We start from the raw sequence: 16,049 nt of genomic DNA, 5'->3' as shown, positions 1-16,049 counted from the left end.
AATCTGGATTTAATTGTTACGTTTCTGGAGGGCTGCTTGAACCTATCATGTTTGCGGTGATATGCCTGTAAGCAATATTGTAGATGGCTGGTAGTGTGACCTCCAATCAGCAGGTGGCGGTACAGACCCACCATGCGGTCTCCAGACAGGGGTCATGTGACAAGGCACTCAGATATAAGTGAGGACACATTCGGTGATCAGGAGATGGCTATAAGATGTACAAAGTTGTGCAGGTTGGGTGGATTGGCCATGAAAAATTGCCCTTAGTGTCCAAAATTCTATGATTAACCTAGGACAAAAGTTCGGCACAACATCGTGGGCCGAAGGGCCTGTTCTGTGCTGTATTTCTCTATCTATCTATCTATAAGTGAACAGTCATACTAGGTGTAGTTCCAGGGGAGTACAAAAAAACTCCATGATAACGTGCTGTGTAACAGATTGCTATCTTACCACGTGTGATTCAATAAAGATCCTGTTTGGACAAGTCACAAGTTGTTAGATTCCTTGCTAGACATTGAACACTGAACACAACAATGTTCTGTAAACTGGCCGGCAGGAATAATGCACTACAGAACATAACTTGACTAGTTAAAATAATTTATTATAAAACAAATGCATAGCAAAGGTAACTGGAACAAATATATAACAAACTACTAACACTACCTAATTATTCTATAGCTACTACAAAATACACTTATCCACCAAAAAGACTTACTCCCAACACCCCCAGGCACAGAATCTCATGGTAGATTTACACTGCTACCTGCTGGTCGGAGGTCGTGTGCATTATTATATACAAGATTGCTTATGCATAACATCACAGAATCCACAATATTCTAACTCAGAGATGAGAGTACAATGAGCCGTGGCCGACATTAGCTCCCATGAGCAATTTTCCACATGCACTTGTTGCTGTCTCCCAACCTTCCAGATGGTGGCTGAAGCCATATAGAAGTCAACTCTTTGAGCCAAAGTATCTCACTCCAGAGATTAGAGTACATTAATCCAGGCTGACATTCCAATGCAGTAGTGAGGGAGCGCTGCAGTGTTGGGAGTGCCATCTTTAGAAATAAAAATCCATCTCCCCTATCAGTTGGATGCAAAATATCCCACGGTGCTACTTTGAAGAATGGTAGGAGGTGGAGGGGCAGGGGAGCCTCCCCAATGTCCTGGTCCAATATTTATCCCTCCACCAATACCCCGAAAATAGGCCATTAATGTATTGCTGTATATGGGATCCTATGTGTGCATAAAACAACCATCATATTTCCTGCATTACAACAGCCATACCAATGGAAAATACTTCATGGGAACACCCCATCTGGAAGTTACCCTCCAAGCCACAAACAATCCTGACTTGGAAATTATATCACCGTTCCTTCACTGTCACTGAGCCAAACTCCCTCCCTAACACCACACGGACTGCAGCAGTTCAAGAAGGTGGCTCACCATCTTCTCAAGGGGCATTTAGGGATGGGCAATAAATGCTGGCCAGGCCAGCAATGCTCACATTCCAAGAAAAAGCACTCATGGAGTCTGTGTAGTCATGAAAACTTGTACAAATGCAAGCTGTTCTTTGCCCTGAGAAAGGCCAAGCTTAGTCAACACCACCATAATATTTATAATGTTTCCTGGTTCCCCACCCCCTTCCCCGTACCACTGCTCATTCTCTGCATACTGAACCCTCAATTGGCCGAGACACAATCAGCGCTGGCCTAGTTGACAACCTGTCGTCTCATTCATTGTGTTTTTATTTTTATTTTCCCAGCTAAGGAAAGACTAGATTATTTGGAGGACTACCAAAATCTGGTCACCAACTCAGAAACACTTGACGTGGAGGTCTTCGAGATCCCCAACATTGGACTCTTCGCTGCTACAGCCAATAAGAAGCCTTGGCCTGGCTCGACGATCTTCAAGTGGTCTGATGGGAAATTTGAGCCATATCAGAACATCACAACATACGAAGCCCAGGCCTGGAAACACTTCTTCATTGGCCATCAGGTACGATGGGAAAAGGATAAATAACACATTTTAAGATTCCACATAGTGTGAGCAGGGTGAAGAAATTAGTGTGATCTTCGTAGACAAGCTGACGCTTAATGTGTCCCTCAGTGCACAGGTGTTAACTGGATTATTCCCATTATTTTAACCTGACCATAAGTGTGAGGATAGATCATGGTGACAGACTGGGGTTTTCTCAGCCCTGGCACAGGTGGGGATTGTTGTCAGTGGTACAGGAAAATTTTGAGAGCCGGTGACTTTTAACGGTTCTCGAATTCTCTGGCCTGCCCGTGATGGTGCCCGCTGGTGTCGGCGCAGAAAGTCCTGCCAAAGAATGGTTACAGCACAGAAGGAGTCTAGTTAGCCCTTTGGTGCTGTTCTGGCTTTCTGGAAGAGCACATCACCTTGTCCCACTGCCACTTCCCCTGCAGATAATAATGTTTATGAAAGCCACAATTTAATCTGCCTCCATCACTTTGGGTAGGGCACTGGACATTCAAATTGATTTGAATGAATTCTATACTCGGCTAAATCCTTGAGCTGGATCAAACATTTTTGTTCAAATGTACACATACATTTTTCTCCCCCTCACTATTTCTGTACGGAACTGGGAACAGGAGGAATGTGTGATGAATGTAAGAGATCGGTATACATACTGCATTATGTGTATCTGCTGCAGCATTGGTTAAAAGCCTGGATAAGATGTGTAAATATCTGTCGCAGTAATATTTCTTTTAAAATTCCTTGTATAAATGTCAGGCAGACACTGTGGCTATAGAAGGTGTCATTAAAGCATCGTAAACATAAGATCATCATTCACTGCAACCATGTTAGTGGTTAGTTAGTGGGATACAGATTATGTAGTTAATGGGAGGAGCCAGGGCTGAAGCAGTCAGGTGTTAAGTTTCAGTATAGCTTTTGCTGTGACCTGAACAGGCCCTTTTTGCCAAATGTTGGGAAGTTAAACAGTGGCTAGAATCTGCAGACTGGACCTCTCTTTCTAAAAACAGTTTCTCCTGGACATCTCTATACAGCAAGTATTCTTGTGTTTGCTAACTGTATTTAAAAGTGGATTTTGCCCTGAGATGGGTTATCATTGATTGGAGATAAAAGAAAATATAGCAGTTGGGAGTTAATGGCCGGTATTCCCTGAAATCCCGGACAAGTTTTGACGCCGGCATCAAAAGCAGGGTGAGTGATGCCGAAGTCAACGGGCCTCCAGGCCCAGGCATTCACCCCTTCCAAGGGGGCTAGAACCGCGCCGGAGTGCTGTGTGCTGCTCCGGTGCCAGAAGCCAGCCCGCCGGCTGGCGCAGGTCCGCGCATTCGTGCCCCGTCCGGCATGGGTCACGCATGCGAGCCACGGCCGTCTCCACGCCGGCCCCTGGGCAATATGGCAGAGCCCTACAGGGGCCCGGAACGGAGGAACAGAGGCCCCCCCGGAATGAGCCTGCTCACCGATCGGTTGCACCCAATCACGGGCCTGGCCACCGTGGAGGCCTACCCCCCCCCCCCCCCCCCCGGAGTCAGCTTCCCCTGCCTCCCCCACCAGGACGGCTCCCGCAGCCAGAACATCGAGGTCCCACCGCGTAGTACCATACGCAAACCATACGCAGGAACCATCGGCGGAACTCTCCGGGCACTCGGCCCGTCGAGCACGGAGAATCGCTGCGGGGGTCACTTTCAACGGCCCCTGACTGGCGCCGCGGCGACCGTGGTAGCGCGATTGGTGCTGGTTCCCCGGTCGCCAGAGAATTGGCGGGCCGGCACAGAGCGGCATGGTGGGTTTTGCCCTCCCCCGGCGATTCTCCGACCCGGCGTGGGATCCCGGCAGAAGTGTTTCATTCCATAGTTTTTTCCAACTAACTGGCATTTTCCACAGCCAAGTCACCTACCCTGCACATCTTTGGGTTTGGGGGGGGGGGGGGGTGGTGAGACCTACGCAAACACAGGGCAAACGTGCAAACTCCACATGGAGAGTGACCTGGAGCTGGGATTGAACCTGGGTCCTCAGCACCATGGGACAGCAGTGCTAACCACTGCACAACCGTGCCACCTCCGTTTTATTGTTAAGCATTGTTTAACTAGTAATTGTAAGTTATTTCCTGTATGATGTTAACCTTAGTTTCATCCTGTGTTAATAATCAAGTTTATTTTAATATACCATCACATTTTGATTGCGGTAATGAGTGTGAGGAAGGGGAAGTGGACGGGACTGGTCATGGGGTGCCTTTACCAGAATCGTAACGAGCTGGAGCCCCTTTTCTTGCTCACCATTAATACTTGGTGTCGATTTAGGTTTTCCTGGCAGTTGCCAACTTTGAAAAGAATGAACGGAACCAGGAGTATTCAGTCATCTACAGATGGAGCCGGAGGAAACTGCGGTTTGTTTTGTACCAGAGACTAGCAACCCACAGCGCACGAGACTGGGAGGCCTTCCGGATCAGTGGGGAGACTTTCCTTGCTGTAGCCAATCACCGTGAAGGTACACTGCTGAAGATTTTACTTTGCTCTTGCCACCTTTTCTCTCGCTTTCTGGAATGCGAAGGGTGGAATTATGTTACACTTTTCAAATATCTGGTTCCATGCCATTTTACAGGAGCGTGTTTGGTTTTGGCCTCCGCTCCACTGCATTGATCTATCAGCCTTTGAGGAGTTGAAGGAGGATTCACCAGATTCATAGTGGGGTTTGAAAGGCTAAATCATGAGGTTGAATCACAGGTTGAATTGACCTATATCATAAAACATACGGTGCTTAGGAGGCCATTTGGCCCATTGAGTCTGCACCAACCCTCTTAAGCCTTCACCTCTTGGATATTGACGATTAGGGGCTGATCCAATTGCAGGGTTGAAGATGATTAAAGGATTGTATAGAGTGGACAGAGAGAAACTATTTCTGGGTGGAGTGGGTTGGGATGTGGGGGGGGCGGGGGGGGGGGGGGCGGGGGGGTTGCACGGAGACCACCACAAGGGGGAATAACCTTAAAATTAGAGGTAGGCTGTTCAGGGGTGATGTCAAGAAGTGCTTCCTCACACAGAAGGTGGTGGAAACCTGGAACCCTGGCCCCTCAAAAACTACTGAGGCTGGGGGCCAAATGAAAACTTCAGAACCGCGATTGATGGATTTTTTTCATTCAGGGATATTGAACCAAGCCAGGGACCAGAGGTTACGATATGGGTCGGTCATGATGTTCACTGAATGGTGGAACAGGATTGAGGGATTGTTCCTGTAGTTTCTACCTAGCCAAGAGAGTGAGAGAGAGCTGGTGTCAAAAGGAAGCCACTGCTTTGCACTCACTGCTCTGAGAAGAGCGAGGATTCCTCACCTGCAATCCAAAATTGGGCTGTGTGAGGCGGAGAGCAGGGTTAAACTTGACTGATCTGTTGTAACTGACACAGCAAGGCATATACACCTGCAAGGTCTGGCACAGGTTCAGAATGATCAGGGCCTGTTCAGACACCACATACACTCAGGGACCAGACAGTAGCTTTGAGCTGTAAGGAAGCTTTTAACTCTTTTGCTAAGCTGCTCAAGTTAATTGCTCCTGAATCCAGTGACTGGTTCAACTTCTCTTCCATCGACCGAAAGGGTCAATGTTGTGATTGCGCAAAACTACCTTGTTGGGTTTTCCTACCAGGCAAATGTCAATGTGTGATATGTTTGCCTGTGTGTCTGTAATAATTGGAGTGCATATGTTGGAACAGGAATTCTTACAGTGCTCTTACCTCCCTAGACCACCCATATAACCCAAATATCAGCATTTGGTGACAGGTTTGGGGTTGAGATTTGAACATTGTGTGCTGCCTCTCCCCCTTCCCTGCAAGGGTGGCCCCAAAAGGTCGGGGAGATCCTTTTCCACGCATGTCACACCTGTTCTGTGCTGGCTGGGGATCAAATTACCTGGCAGCTGGGAAGCAAACCCGAGTCTCTTTGTTCAAGCTTTGTTCTGCTTGTTGGAAAGTGTCAGACACAACGTGTGGGTTCTTCTCGGGCCCATTATCATTCAGGAGGTTACCCCCTGTCTCAATCCCATCAAGATGGATCTGATGCAGCAAACGTTCTATGTCAGCCCTGACCTGGTGGTGGCAGTCCCTGTCACAAGGCTGCAGGTTCAAAACTGGGCCATGTCATAGTTCAACTGGTTCTTGCCAATGTTTTGGGGCACTCACTTAAAAACATTGGATATTTTCTATTTGTATCATTGATAGAAGATACCCTTTTCGAGGGAGAGATGCCATAAAATTAATTTGTGACAATTAATAAAATAGTAGAAGCCATGACAGTGGAATAGTTGCAAATGGAGAGTGACGGATTGTACATATATAAACAGAATTACTGCAACCCCTGTCATTGGATTCAACAGAGGTTTGAGTGTAAGTGTGAGCTCCTTATCAGCCATAAATTTTAAAACTGCTCCAGTTTATTTTCTAACAGACTGGAATGATAGATATTGCACCGGTACAATTATGTCTTGGGGCTCTCAGGAGTTCAAAATAATCACACTTTTAAACTGAAATGCTGCAACTTCATCAAATGTATTTAGAAAATATAGAAAAAATAGGAGGAGGTGGTCAGTTGGCCCTTCAAGCCCACCCCGCCATTCATTATGATCATGGCTGATCTATTTTTAAAATAAATTTAGAGTACCCAATTATTTTTTTTCCAATTAAGAGGCAATTTAGCGCGACTAATCCATCTAGCCTGCACATCTTTGGGTTAGAACATAGAACATAGAACGATACAGCGCAGTACAGGCCCTTCGGCCCACGATGTTGCACCGACATGGGAAGTCAAAAACTAAAGGCCATCTAACCTACACTATGCCATTATCATCCATATGCTTATCCAATAAACTTTTAAATGCCCTCAATGTTGGCGAGTGCACTACTGTTGCAGGTAGGGCATTCCACGGCCTCACCACTCTTTGCGTAAAAATCCTACCTCTGACCTCTGTCCTATATCTATTACCCCTCAATTTAAGGCTATGTCCCCTCGTGCTAGTCACCTCCATCCACGGGAGAAGGCTCTCACTGTCCACCCTATCTAACCCTCTGATCAGTTTGTATGCCTCTATTAAGTCACCTCTTAACCTTCTTCTCTCTAACGAAAACAACCTCAAGTCCATCAGCCTTTCCTCGTAAGATTTTCCCTCCATACCAGGCAACATCCTGGTAAATCTCCTCTGCACCCGTTCCAAAGCTTCCACGTCCTTCCTATAATGAGGCGACCAGAACTGTACGCAATATTCCAAATGCGGCCGTACCAGAGTTTTGTACAGCTGCAACATGACCTCATGGCTCCGGAACTCAATCCCTCTACCAATAAAGGCCAACACACCATAGGCCTTCTTCACAACCCTATCAACCTGGGTGGCAACTTTCAGGGATCTATGTACATGGACACCGAGATCCCTCTGCTCATCCACACTACCAAGAATTTTACCATTAGCCAAATATTCCGCATTCCTGTTATTCTTTCCAAAGTGAATCACCTCACACTTCTCCACATTAAACTCCATTTGCCACCTCTCAGCCCAGCTCTGCAGCTTATCTATGTCCCTCTGTAACCTGCAACATCCTTCCGCACTGTCTACAACTCCACCGACTTTAGTGTCGTCTGCAAATTTACTCACCCATCCTTCTGCACCCTCCTCTAGGTCATTTATAAAAATGACAAACAGCAACGGTCCCAGAACAGATCCTTGTGGTACGCCACTCGTAACTGAACTCCATTCTGAGCATTTCCCATCAACCACCACTCTCTGTCTTCTTTCAACTAGCCAATTTCTGATCCACATCTCTAAATCACCCTCAATCCCCAGCCTCTGTATTTTCTGCAATAGCCGACCGTGGGGAACCTTATCAAACGCTTTACTGAAATCCATATACACCACGTCAACTGCTCTACCCTCGTCTACCTGTTCAGTCACCTTCTCAAAGAACTCGATAAGGTTTGTGAGGCATGACCTACCCTTCACAAAACCATGCTGACTATCCCTAATCATATTATTCCTATCTAGATGATTATAAATCGTATCTTTTATAATCCTCTCCAAGACTTTACCCACAACAGACGTGAGGCTCACTGGCCTATAGTTACCGTGGTTATCTCTACTCCCCTTCTTGAACAAAGGGACCACATTTGCTATCCTCCAGTCCTCTGGCACTATTCCTGTAGCCAATGATGACATAAAAATCAAAGCCAAAGGCTCAGCAATCTCTTCCCTGGCTTCCCAGAGAATCCTAGGATAAATCCCATCAGGCCCCGGGGACTTATCTATTTTCACCTTGTCCAGAATAGCCAACACTTCTTCCCTACGCACCTCAATGCCATCTATTCTAATAGCCTGGGTCTCAGCATTCTCCTCCACAACATTATCTTTTTCCTGAGTGAATACTGATGAAAAATATTCATTTAGTATCTCGCTTATCTCCTCAGCCTCCACACACAACTTCCCACCACTGTCTTTGACTGGCCCTACTCTTACCCTAGTCATTCTTTTATTCCTGACATACCTATAGAAAGCTTTTGGGTTTTCCTTGATCCTACCTGCCAAAGACTTCTCATGTCCCCTCCTTGCCCGTCTTAGCTCTCTCTTTAGATCCTTCCTCGCTTCCCTGTAACTATCAAGCGCCCCAACTGAAACTTAACGCCTCAGCTTCACATAGGCCTCCTTCTTCCTCTTAACAAGAGATTCCACTTCTTTGGTAAACCACGGTTCCCTCGCTCGACCCCTTCCTCCCTGCCTGACTGGTACGTACTGATCAAGAACACGCAATAGCTGTTCCTTGAACAAGCTCCACATATCCAGTGTGCCCAACCCTTGCAGCCTACTTCTCCAACCTACACATCCTAAGTCATGTCTAATGGCATCATAATTGCCCTTCCCCCAGCTATAACTCTTGCCCTGCGGGGTATACTTATCCCTTTCCATCACTAATGTAAAGGTCACCGAATTGTGGTCACTGTCTCCAAAGTGCTCACCTACCTCCAGATCTAACACCTGGCCTGGTTCATTACCCAAAACCAAATCCAATGTGGCCTCACCTCTTGTTGGCCTGTCAACATATTGTGTCAGGAAACCCTCCTGCACACATTGTACAAAGAACGACCCATCTAATGTACTCGAACTATATATTTTCCAGTCAATATTTGGAAAGTTAAAGTCTCCCATAACAACTACCCTGTTACTTTCGCTCTTTTCCAGAATCATCTTCGCCACCCTTTCCTCTACATCCCTAGAACTATTAGGTGGCCTATAGAAAACTCCCAGCAGGGTGACCTCTCCTTTCCTGTTTCTAACCTCAGCCCATACTACCTCGGAAGAAGAGTCCCCATCTTGCATCCTTTCTACCACCGTAATACTGTCCTTGACTAGCAGCGCCACACCTCCCCCTCTTTTGCCCCCTTCTCTGACCTTACTAAAACAGTTGTGGGGGTGAAACCCACGCAAACATGGGGAGAATGTGCAAACTGCACGCGGACGGTGACCTGGGACTGGAATGGAACCCGGGTCCTCAGCTTTGTGAGGCAGCAGTGCTAACCACCATGCCACCATGATCACGGCTGATCATCCAACTCAATAGCCTAATCCCGCTTTCTCCCATATCCTTTGATCCTCTTCACCCCAGGTGCAATATCTAACTGCTTCTTGAAACCATTCAATGCTTTGGACTTAATGACTTCCTGTGGTAATGAATTCCACAGACTCACTACTCTCTGGGTGAAGAAATTTCTCCTCATCTCTGTCCTAAATGGTCTACCCCATACCCTGAGACTGTGACCCATGGTTCTGGACACACCCACCATCGGGAACATCCTTCTTGCATCTACCCTGTCCTGTCCTGTTACAATTTATAGGTTTCTATGAGATCCCCCCTCATTCTTCTGAACTCCAGTGAATACAATCCTAACTGATTCAATCCCTCTTCGTACGTCAGTCCTGCCAGCCCAGGAATCTGTCTGGTAAACCTTTGCTGCACTCCCTCGATAGCTAGAACATCCTTTGTCAGATAAGGAGACCAAAACTGCACAAAATATTCCAGGTGTGGCCTCACCAAGACCCTGTATAATTGACGCAGGACATCTCTGCTCCTGTACTTGAATCCTCTTACATGTAGGCCAGCATACCATTTTCCTTTTTTACCACCTGCTGCACTTGCATGCTTACCTTCAGTGACTGGTGTATGAGGACACCCAGGCCTCATCAAAAAGAAAAAGGAGGCTTTTGTACGGTCTAGAAGGGTGGGGACAGTCAAAACCCTTGATGAGTATAAAAAAAGTAGGAAGGTACTGAAGCAAGAAATTTGGAGGGCTCGGGTCATGAAAAGCCCTTGGCAAGTAGGATTAAGGTGAATCCCAAAGCTTTTTATTCATATGTCAAATGCAAGACGGTGACGAGGGAAAGGATTGGACCACTTAAGGACAGTGGAGGGAATCGATGTGTTGAGCTAGAGGAAATGGGAGAGGTACTAAATGAGTACTTTGAATTAGTGTTCACAAACAAAAGGGACTGTGGAAGTTGATTCTTGGGTAGGGTATGTGGACAGTCTGGGTCATGTTGACATCAGAAAGGAGGAGGTATTGAGTGTACTAAAAGACATTAAGGTAGATAGATCTCCTAGGTTGGATGGGATTTAACCCAGAATACTGAGGGAAACAAGGGAGGAAATTGCTGGTACCTTAACTGACATCTTTGCATCCTCATTCTACCTCATTCTACCAACAAAAAGGAAGGACGGTAGAAAGAGGGAAAATCGACCGTGGATATCTAAGGAAATAAGGGAGAGTATCAAATTGAAGGAAAAAGCATACAAAGTGGCAAAGATTAGTGGAAGACTAGACGACTGGGGAATCTTTAGGGGGCAACAGAAAGCTACTAAAAAAGCTATAAAGAAGAGTAAGATAGAGTATAAGAGTAAACTTGCTCAGAATATAAAAACAGACAGTAAAAGTTTCAACAAATATATAAAACGAAAAGAGTGGCTAAGGTAAATATTGGTCCTTTAGAGGATGAGAAGGGAGTTTTAATAATGGGAGATGAGGAAATGGCTGAGGAACTGAACAGGTTTTTTGGGTCGGTCTTCAGAGTGGAAGACACAAATAACATGCCAGTGACTGATAGAAATGAGGCTATGACAGGTGAGGACCTTGAGAGGATTGTTATCACGAAGGAGTTAGTGATGGGCAAGCTAATGGGGCTAAAGGTAGACAAGTCTCCTGGCCCTGGTGGAATGCATCCCAGAGTGCTAAAAGAGATGGCTAGGGAAATTGCAGATGCACTAGTGATGATTTACCATTGGAAATTAGCAAACGTGACACCACTGTTTAAAAAAGGAGGTAGGCAGAGAGTGGGAAATTATAGGCCAGTGAGCTTAACTTCGGTAGTAGGGAAGATGCTGGAATCTATCATCAAGGAAGAAATAGCGAGGCATCTGGATGGAAATTGTCCCATTGGGCAGACGCAGCATGGGTTCATAAAGGCCAGGTTGTGCCGAACTAATTTCGTGGAATTTTTTGAGGACATTACCAGTGCAGTAGATAACGGGGAGCCAATGGATGTGGTATATCTGGATTTACAGAAAGCCTTTGACAAGGTGCCACACAAAAGGTTGCTGCATAAGATAAAGATGCATGGCATTAAGGGTAAAGTAGTAGCCTGGATAGAGGATTGGTTAATTAATAGAAAGCAAAGAGTGGGGATTAATGGGTGTTTCTCTGGTTGGCAATCAGTAGCTAGTGGTGTCCCTCAGGGATCCGTGTTAGGCCCACAGTTGTTCACAATTTACAAAGATGATTTGGAGTTGGGGACCAAGGGCAATGTGTCCAAGTTTGCAGATGACACTAAGATGAGTGGTGAAGCGAATAGTGCAGAGGATACTGGAAGTCTGCAGAGGGATTTAGATAGGTTAAGTGAATGGGCTAGGGTCTGGCAGATGGAATACAATGTTGACAAATGTGAGGTTATCCATTTTGGTAGGAATAACAGCAAACGGGATTATTATTTAAATGATAAAATATTAAAGCATGCTGCTGTGCAGAGAGACCTGGGTGTGCTAGTGCATGAGTCACAGATAGTTGGTTTACAGGTGCAACAGGTGATTAAGAAGGCAAATGGAATTTTGTCCTTCATTGCTAGAGGGATGGAGTTTAAGACTAGGAAGGTTATGCTGCAATTGTATAAGGTGTTAGTGAGGCCACACCTGGAGTATTGTGTTCAGTTTTGGTCTCCTTACTTGAGAAAGGACATACTGGCACTGGAGGGTGTGCAGAGGAGATTCACTAGGTTCATCCCAGAGCTGAAGGGGTTGGATTATGAGGAGAGGTTGAGTAGACTGGGACTGTAGTCGTTGAAATTTAGAAGGATGAGGGGGGATCTTATAGGAACATATACAATTATGAAGGGAATAGATAGGATAGATGCAGGCAGGTTGTTTCCACTGGCGGGTGAAAGCGGAACTAGGGGGCATAGCCTCAAAATAAGGGGAAGTAGATTTAGGACTGAGTTTAGGAGGAACTTCTTCACCCAAAGGGTTGTGAATCTATGGAATTCCTTGCCCAGTGAAGCAGTTGAGGCTCCTTCATTAAATGTTTTTAAGGTAAAGATAGATAGTTTTTTGAAGAATAAAGGGATTAAGGGTTATGGTTTTCAGACCGGAAAGTGGAGCTGAGTCCACAAAAGATCAGCCATGATCTCATTGAATGGTGGAGCAGGCTCGAGGGGCCAGATGGCTTACTCCTGCTACTAGTTCTTATGTTCTTATGTCCATTGGCCACAGATGAGTTCCCAGAGGACTGGGGAATACCTAATGTGATATCGCTGTTTAAGAAAGGTAGCAGGCATAATCCTGGTATAATAGGCCGGTGAGCCTCACGTCGGTATTAGGTAAATTATTGGAGAGAATTCTTAGGGATAGGATTTATGCCCATTTGGAAAAAAATGGACTTATTAGCGACAGACAGAATGGTTTTGTGAAGGGGAGGTTGTGCCTCACTAACTTGATCAAGTTTTTTGAGGAGGTGACAAAGATGATTGATGAGGGGAGGACGGTGGATGTTGTTTACATGGACTTCAGTAAAGCCTTTGACAAGGTGCCTCATGGCAGACTGGTACAAAAGGTGAAGTCACATGAATCAGAGGTGAGGTGGCAGGATGGTATATCTGTTTTGCAGGGGAATGCCACAGGAGATTCCTGCACTGGCTGCCAGGCTCTCTTGTTCTGCCTGGTGGTCACCCATTCTCTTCCTGCCTGTGGAATCTGAGCCTGTGGTGTGATCACCTCTCAATAGGTGCGATCCATAACACTCTCTGGTTCGCATATGCTCCACAGTGTCCCCAGCCTCCGCTCCAGCTCCGAAGCCCGGGCTTCCAGGAGCTGCAGCTGGAGACACGTCCTGCATACAAGCTGGTCCCGGGCACGTGGAGCAAGAGGAGCAAACCAAGACGATGAGATCTTGTGCCATGACATAACCCTTTATTTTAATAATCTTTATTAGTGTCACAAGTAGGCCTCCATTAACACTGCAATGAGGTTACTGTGATAATCCCTTAGTCGCCACACTATGGCGCCTGTTCGGGTACAGAGGGAGAATTCAGAATGTTCAATTCACCTAACAAGCACGACTTTCAGGACCTGTGGGAGGAAACTGGGGCACCCGGAGGAAACTCACGGAGACACAGAGAGAATGTGCAGACTCTGCACAGGCAGTGACCCAAGCGGGAATCGAACTCTTTAGTAGATGCTTAGATCTCCGGCGATGAAGCGTCACACATCAGATGGCTCTCCTAACATAAACCTGAAAAATAAGGCATTTCACCTGAAAATTCCCGCTGACACCAAAACAAACATCCCCATACCACTATCAACAGCACGATGAGGGGAAAATGACAAATAGCAGCCACTCCAGAAGAAGTGTGGAAACCAGCAGTGGAAAAAGCCTGGACAAACAAATGAGCGAGCCGGCTGATGCACGAGGCGGTGAAGCTCAGGCCCCGCCAGCGCGAGAGGGACCGGACCCGCCGCACAAGAAGCCCCCTCCCCCCCACACCAAGGGATGGGTTGAGGATGTTTCTCTCAAGAGACTGAGAACATCAGGAAGAGACAAAATCAGATATTCAGGCTGTGGTCAAGGGTGCAGTCGCCAAAGCTCCAGTGACTATGCAGGTGGCCTGAGATAAGGCAAAGAGGTTACTGGAAGCCCAGGAGAATACGATTAAAGAGCTGGAAAAAGCTGCAACAGACCAGGGTGAACGGATCGTCACCCTGGAGAAGGAGGTGGCAAGGCTGGTCACAACGCAGGGGAATTTGAAAAGGAAAATCGAAGACCAGAAGAAACGGTCGAGGCGCCAAAACCTATGGATCGTGGGTTTGCCAGACGGGATTGAAGGTAGGAACCCCACAGACTATGTGGCCCAAATGCTGGGCAACCCAGTGGGAAGGGACAGCTTCACCAAATCGCCAGAAATTGACAGAGCACACCGATCACTTTGTCTAAAGCCGGGGAACAGCCAATATGTACCGGTACTAGGACTGGGAACGAATCCTGCACTGGGGAAGACAAGCCAAAAACTGTAACTGGGAATGTCACCAGTTTCGGATCTACCAGGACTATGGGGCTGACCTGGCCAAGCGTTGGGCAGAATTCAATAGGCCGAAGGCCACACTGTACAAAAACGGTGTAGAATTTTGGATGACGTACCCAGCCAAGCTCCAGATCACATTCCAAAGCAGGGAGCACTTTTTCACGGCCCCTGCAAATGTGGATAAGTTTGTCTCGGAGAACGGACGGAACGGCAGCAGGAATAGCGATGAAGAGATCATTAGAAGAGACTCTTAATGTTTACTTCAACTTTCTGAATTGCCAAATGTGAACACATCGACCACTTTCCACGGGATTGTACTGCCTCGTTCTGGGGACGAGGAAGGTAGGAACGAGGGCAGCAGAGCGCAGAGGAAGGTGAGGGGAATGGCAGAGAAGAAGCTCAGGGAACAAGCAACGGGAGGATGCACAGCTATCCCCAGGAGGGGGGGCCACCACACTAGTGGGGTAGCTAGCACCGGGAAGTGTGCAGGAGAGAGAGTCTGCAGCGCATCTCCCGCAAGGGGGAAAGCGCCTGGCAAGGAAGGGGGGGCAGACATTGGTAACAGGAGGACAACTGGAGAAAGAAACAGGGGGAGGCGCTACAGGGTTGGGGAGGAAAAGAAGACAGCGGTGGGGGGGAGAAGAAAACACCACAAGAGAAATACGGGTAAAGAAGGAGTGAAGGCATTTGGCTGGCTACAACACGAGACACATAGTGACTTGGAACAAAATGGCGCAGCAAGCAACCACTTTGGAGAGTCCTGAAAGCAAGTTTAATTACTACTTATTGTAATTATTGTACTACTCCTTTAACTCACCACTTGCACTCCCTGTTTTCACCCAACTCCAAAGGCACTGTCCCTCAGCCAACCAGCACACATTTTGCAGACACGCCAGCACTTAGAGAGCTCTGCTTTATAGGTGATAGTGAAATTGTTGGAAAAGGTTCTCAGAGATAGGGGCTGGGATTCTCCCTTTTGGGGACTAAGTCCCCACGCCTGCTGGAAAACAGGTCAAATCATTCCGGACTTTTCCCTCGAAAGTCCAGGGTGATTCTCCGTTTTCCAGGCGGCTAGCAGGGCCGAAGGGAAAGCACTCTCAATCAGCCACCCAGCACTAAGTGCAGATCACACCATATACTGCGGACTGATACACTGTTGGTTCAACATGCAGACTGTAGTACAGTACAAGTGATGTGACACTCTGGATACTTCCGTGTACATGCGCATGAACATATAGGGCGCGATTCTCCGCACTCACGACGGGTCGGGGAATAGCGGGCGTCGCAAATTTTTACGGCGACGCTGGTCCGACGCCCTCCCGCTATTCTCCGAACCCCGCAGAGTCGCCATTCCCGCCAAACGCCTCCATCACACCCCCGACACGACCAGAATCGCTACAAATTGGCCCCCCCGCTATTCACCGGCCCGGATGGGCCGAAGTTCCGACGTCATCGCACACTGTTT

At 47.1% G+C, this 16,049-nt stretch overlaps 1 protein-coding gene across 2 annotated transcripts in view; it reads left to right on the top strand.

Moving 5' to 3' along the window:
- Nucleotides 1-16,049, top strand: part of LOC119959188 (thrombospondin-type laminin G domain and EAR repeat-containing protein-like) — a 129,573-nt gene that overhangs the window by 76,599 nt on the left and 36,925 nt on the right. For both annotated transcript variants that reach the window (XR_005459146.1, XM_038787589.1), the window contains exons 7-8: nucleotides 1,769-2,001; nucleotides 4,299-4,485. Coding sequence is in view for 1 of the 2 variants with exons in the window: in XM_038787589.1 (XP_038643517.1) it covers nucleotides 1,769-2,001; nucleotides 4,299-4,485 (420 nt within the window). In the remaining variant the exon portion in view is untranslated. The remainder of the gene's footprint in view (nucleotides 1-1,768; nucleotides 2,002-4,298; nucleotides 4,486-16,049) is intronic.

This window comes from Scyliorhinus canicula, chromosome 2 (genome assembly GCF_902713615.1).
Source record: "Scyliorhinus canicula chromosome 2, sScyCan1.1, whole genome shotgun sequence".
Classification (NCBI taxonomy): Eukaryota; Metazoa; Chordata; class Chondrichthyes; order Carcharhiniformes; family Scyliorhinidae; genus Scyliorhinus; species Scyliorhinus canicula.
The sequence above is the reverse complement of the archived record's forward strand: the minus strand, read 5'-3'. Positions and strand labels throughout refer to the sequence as shown.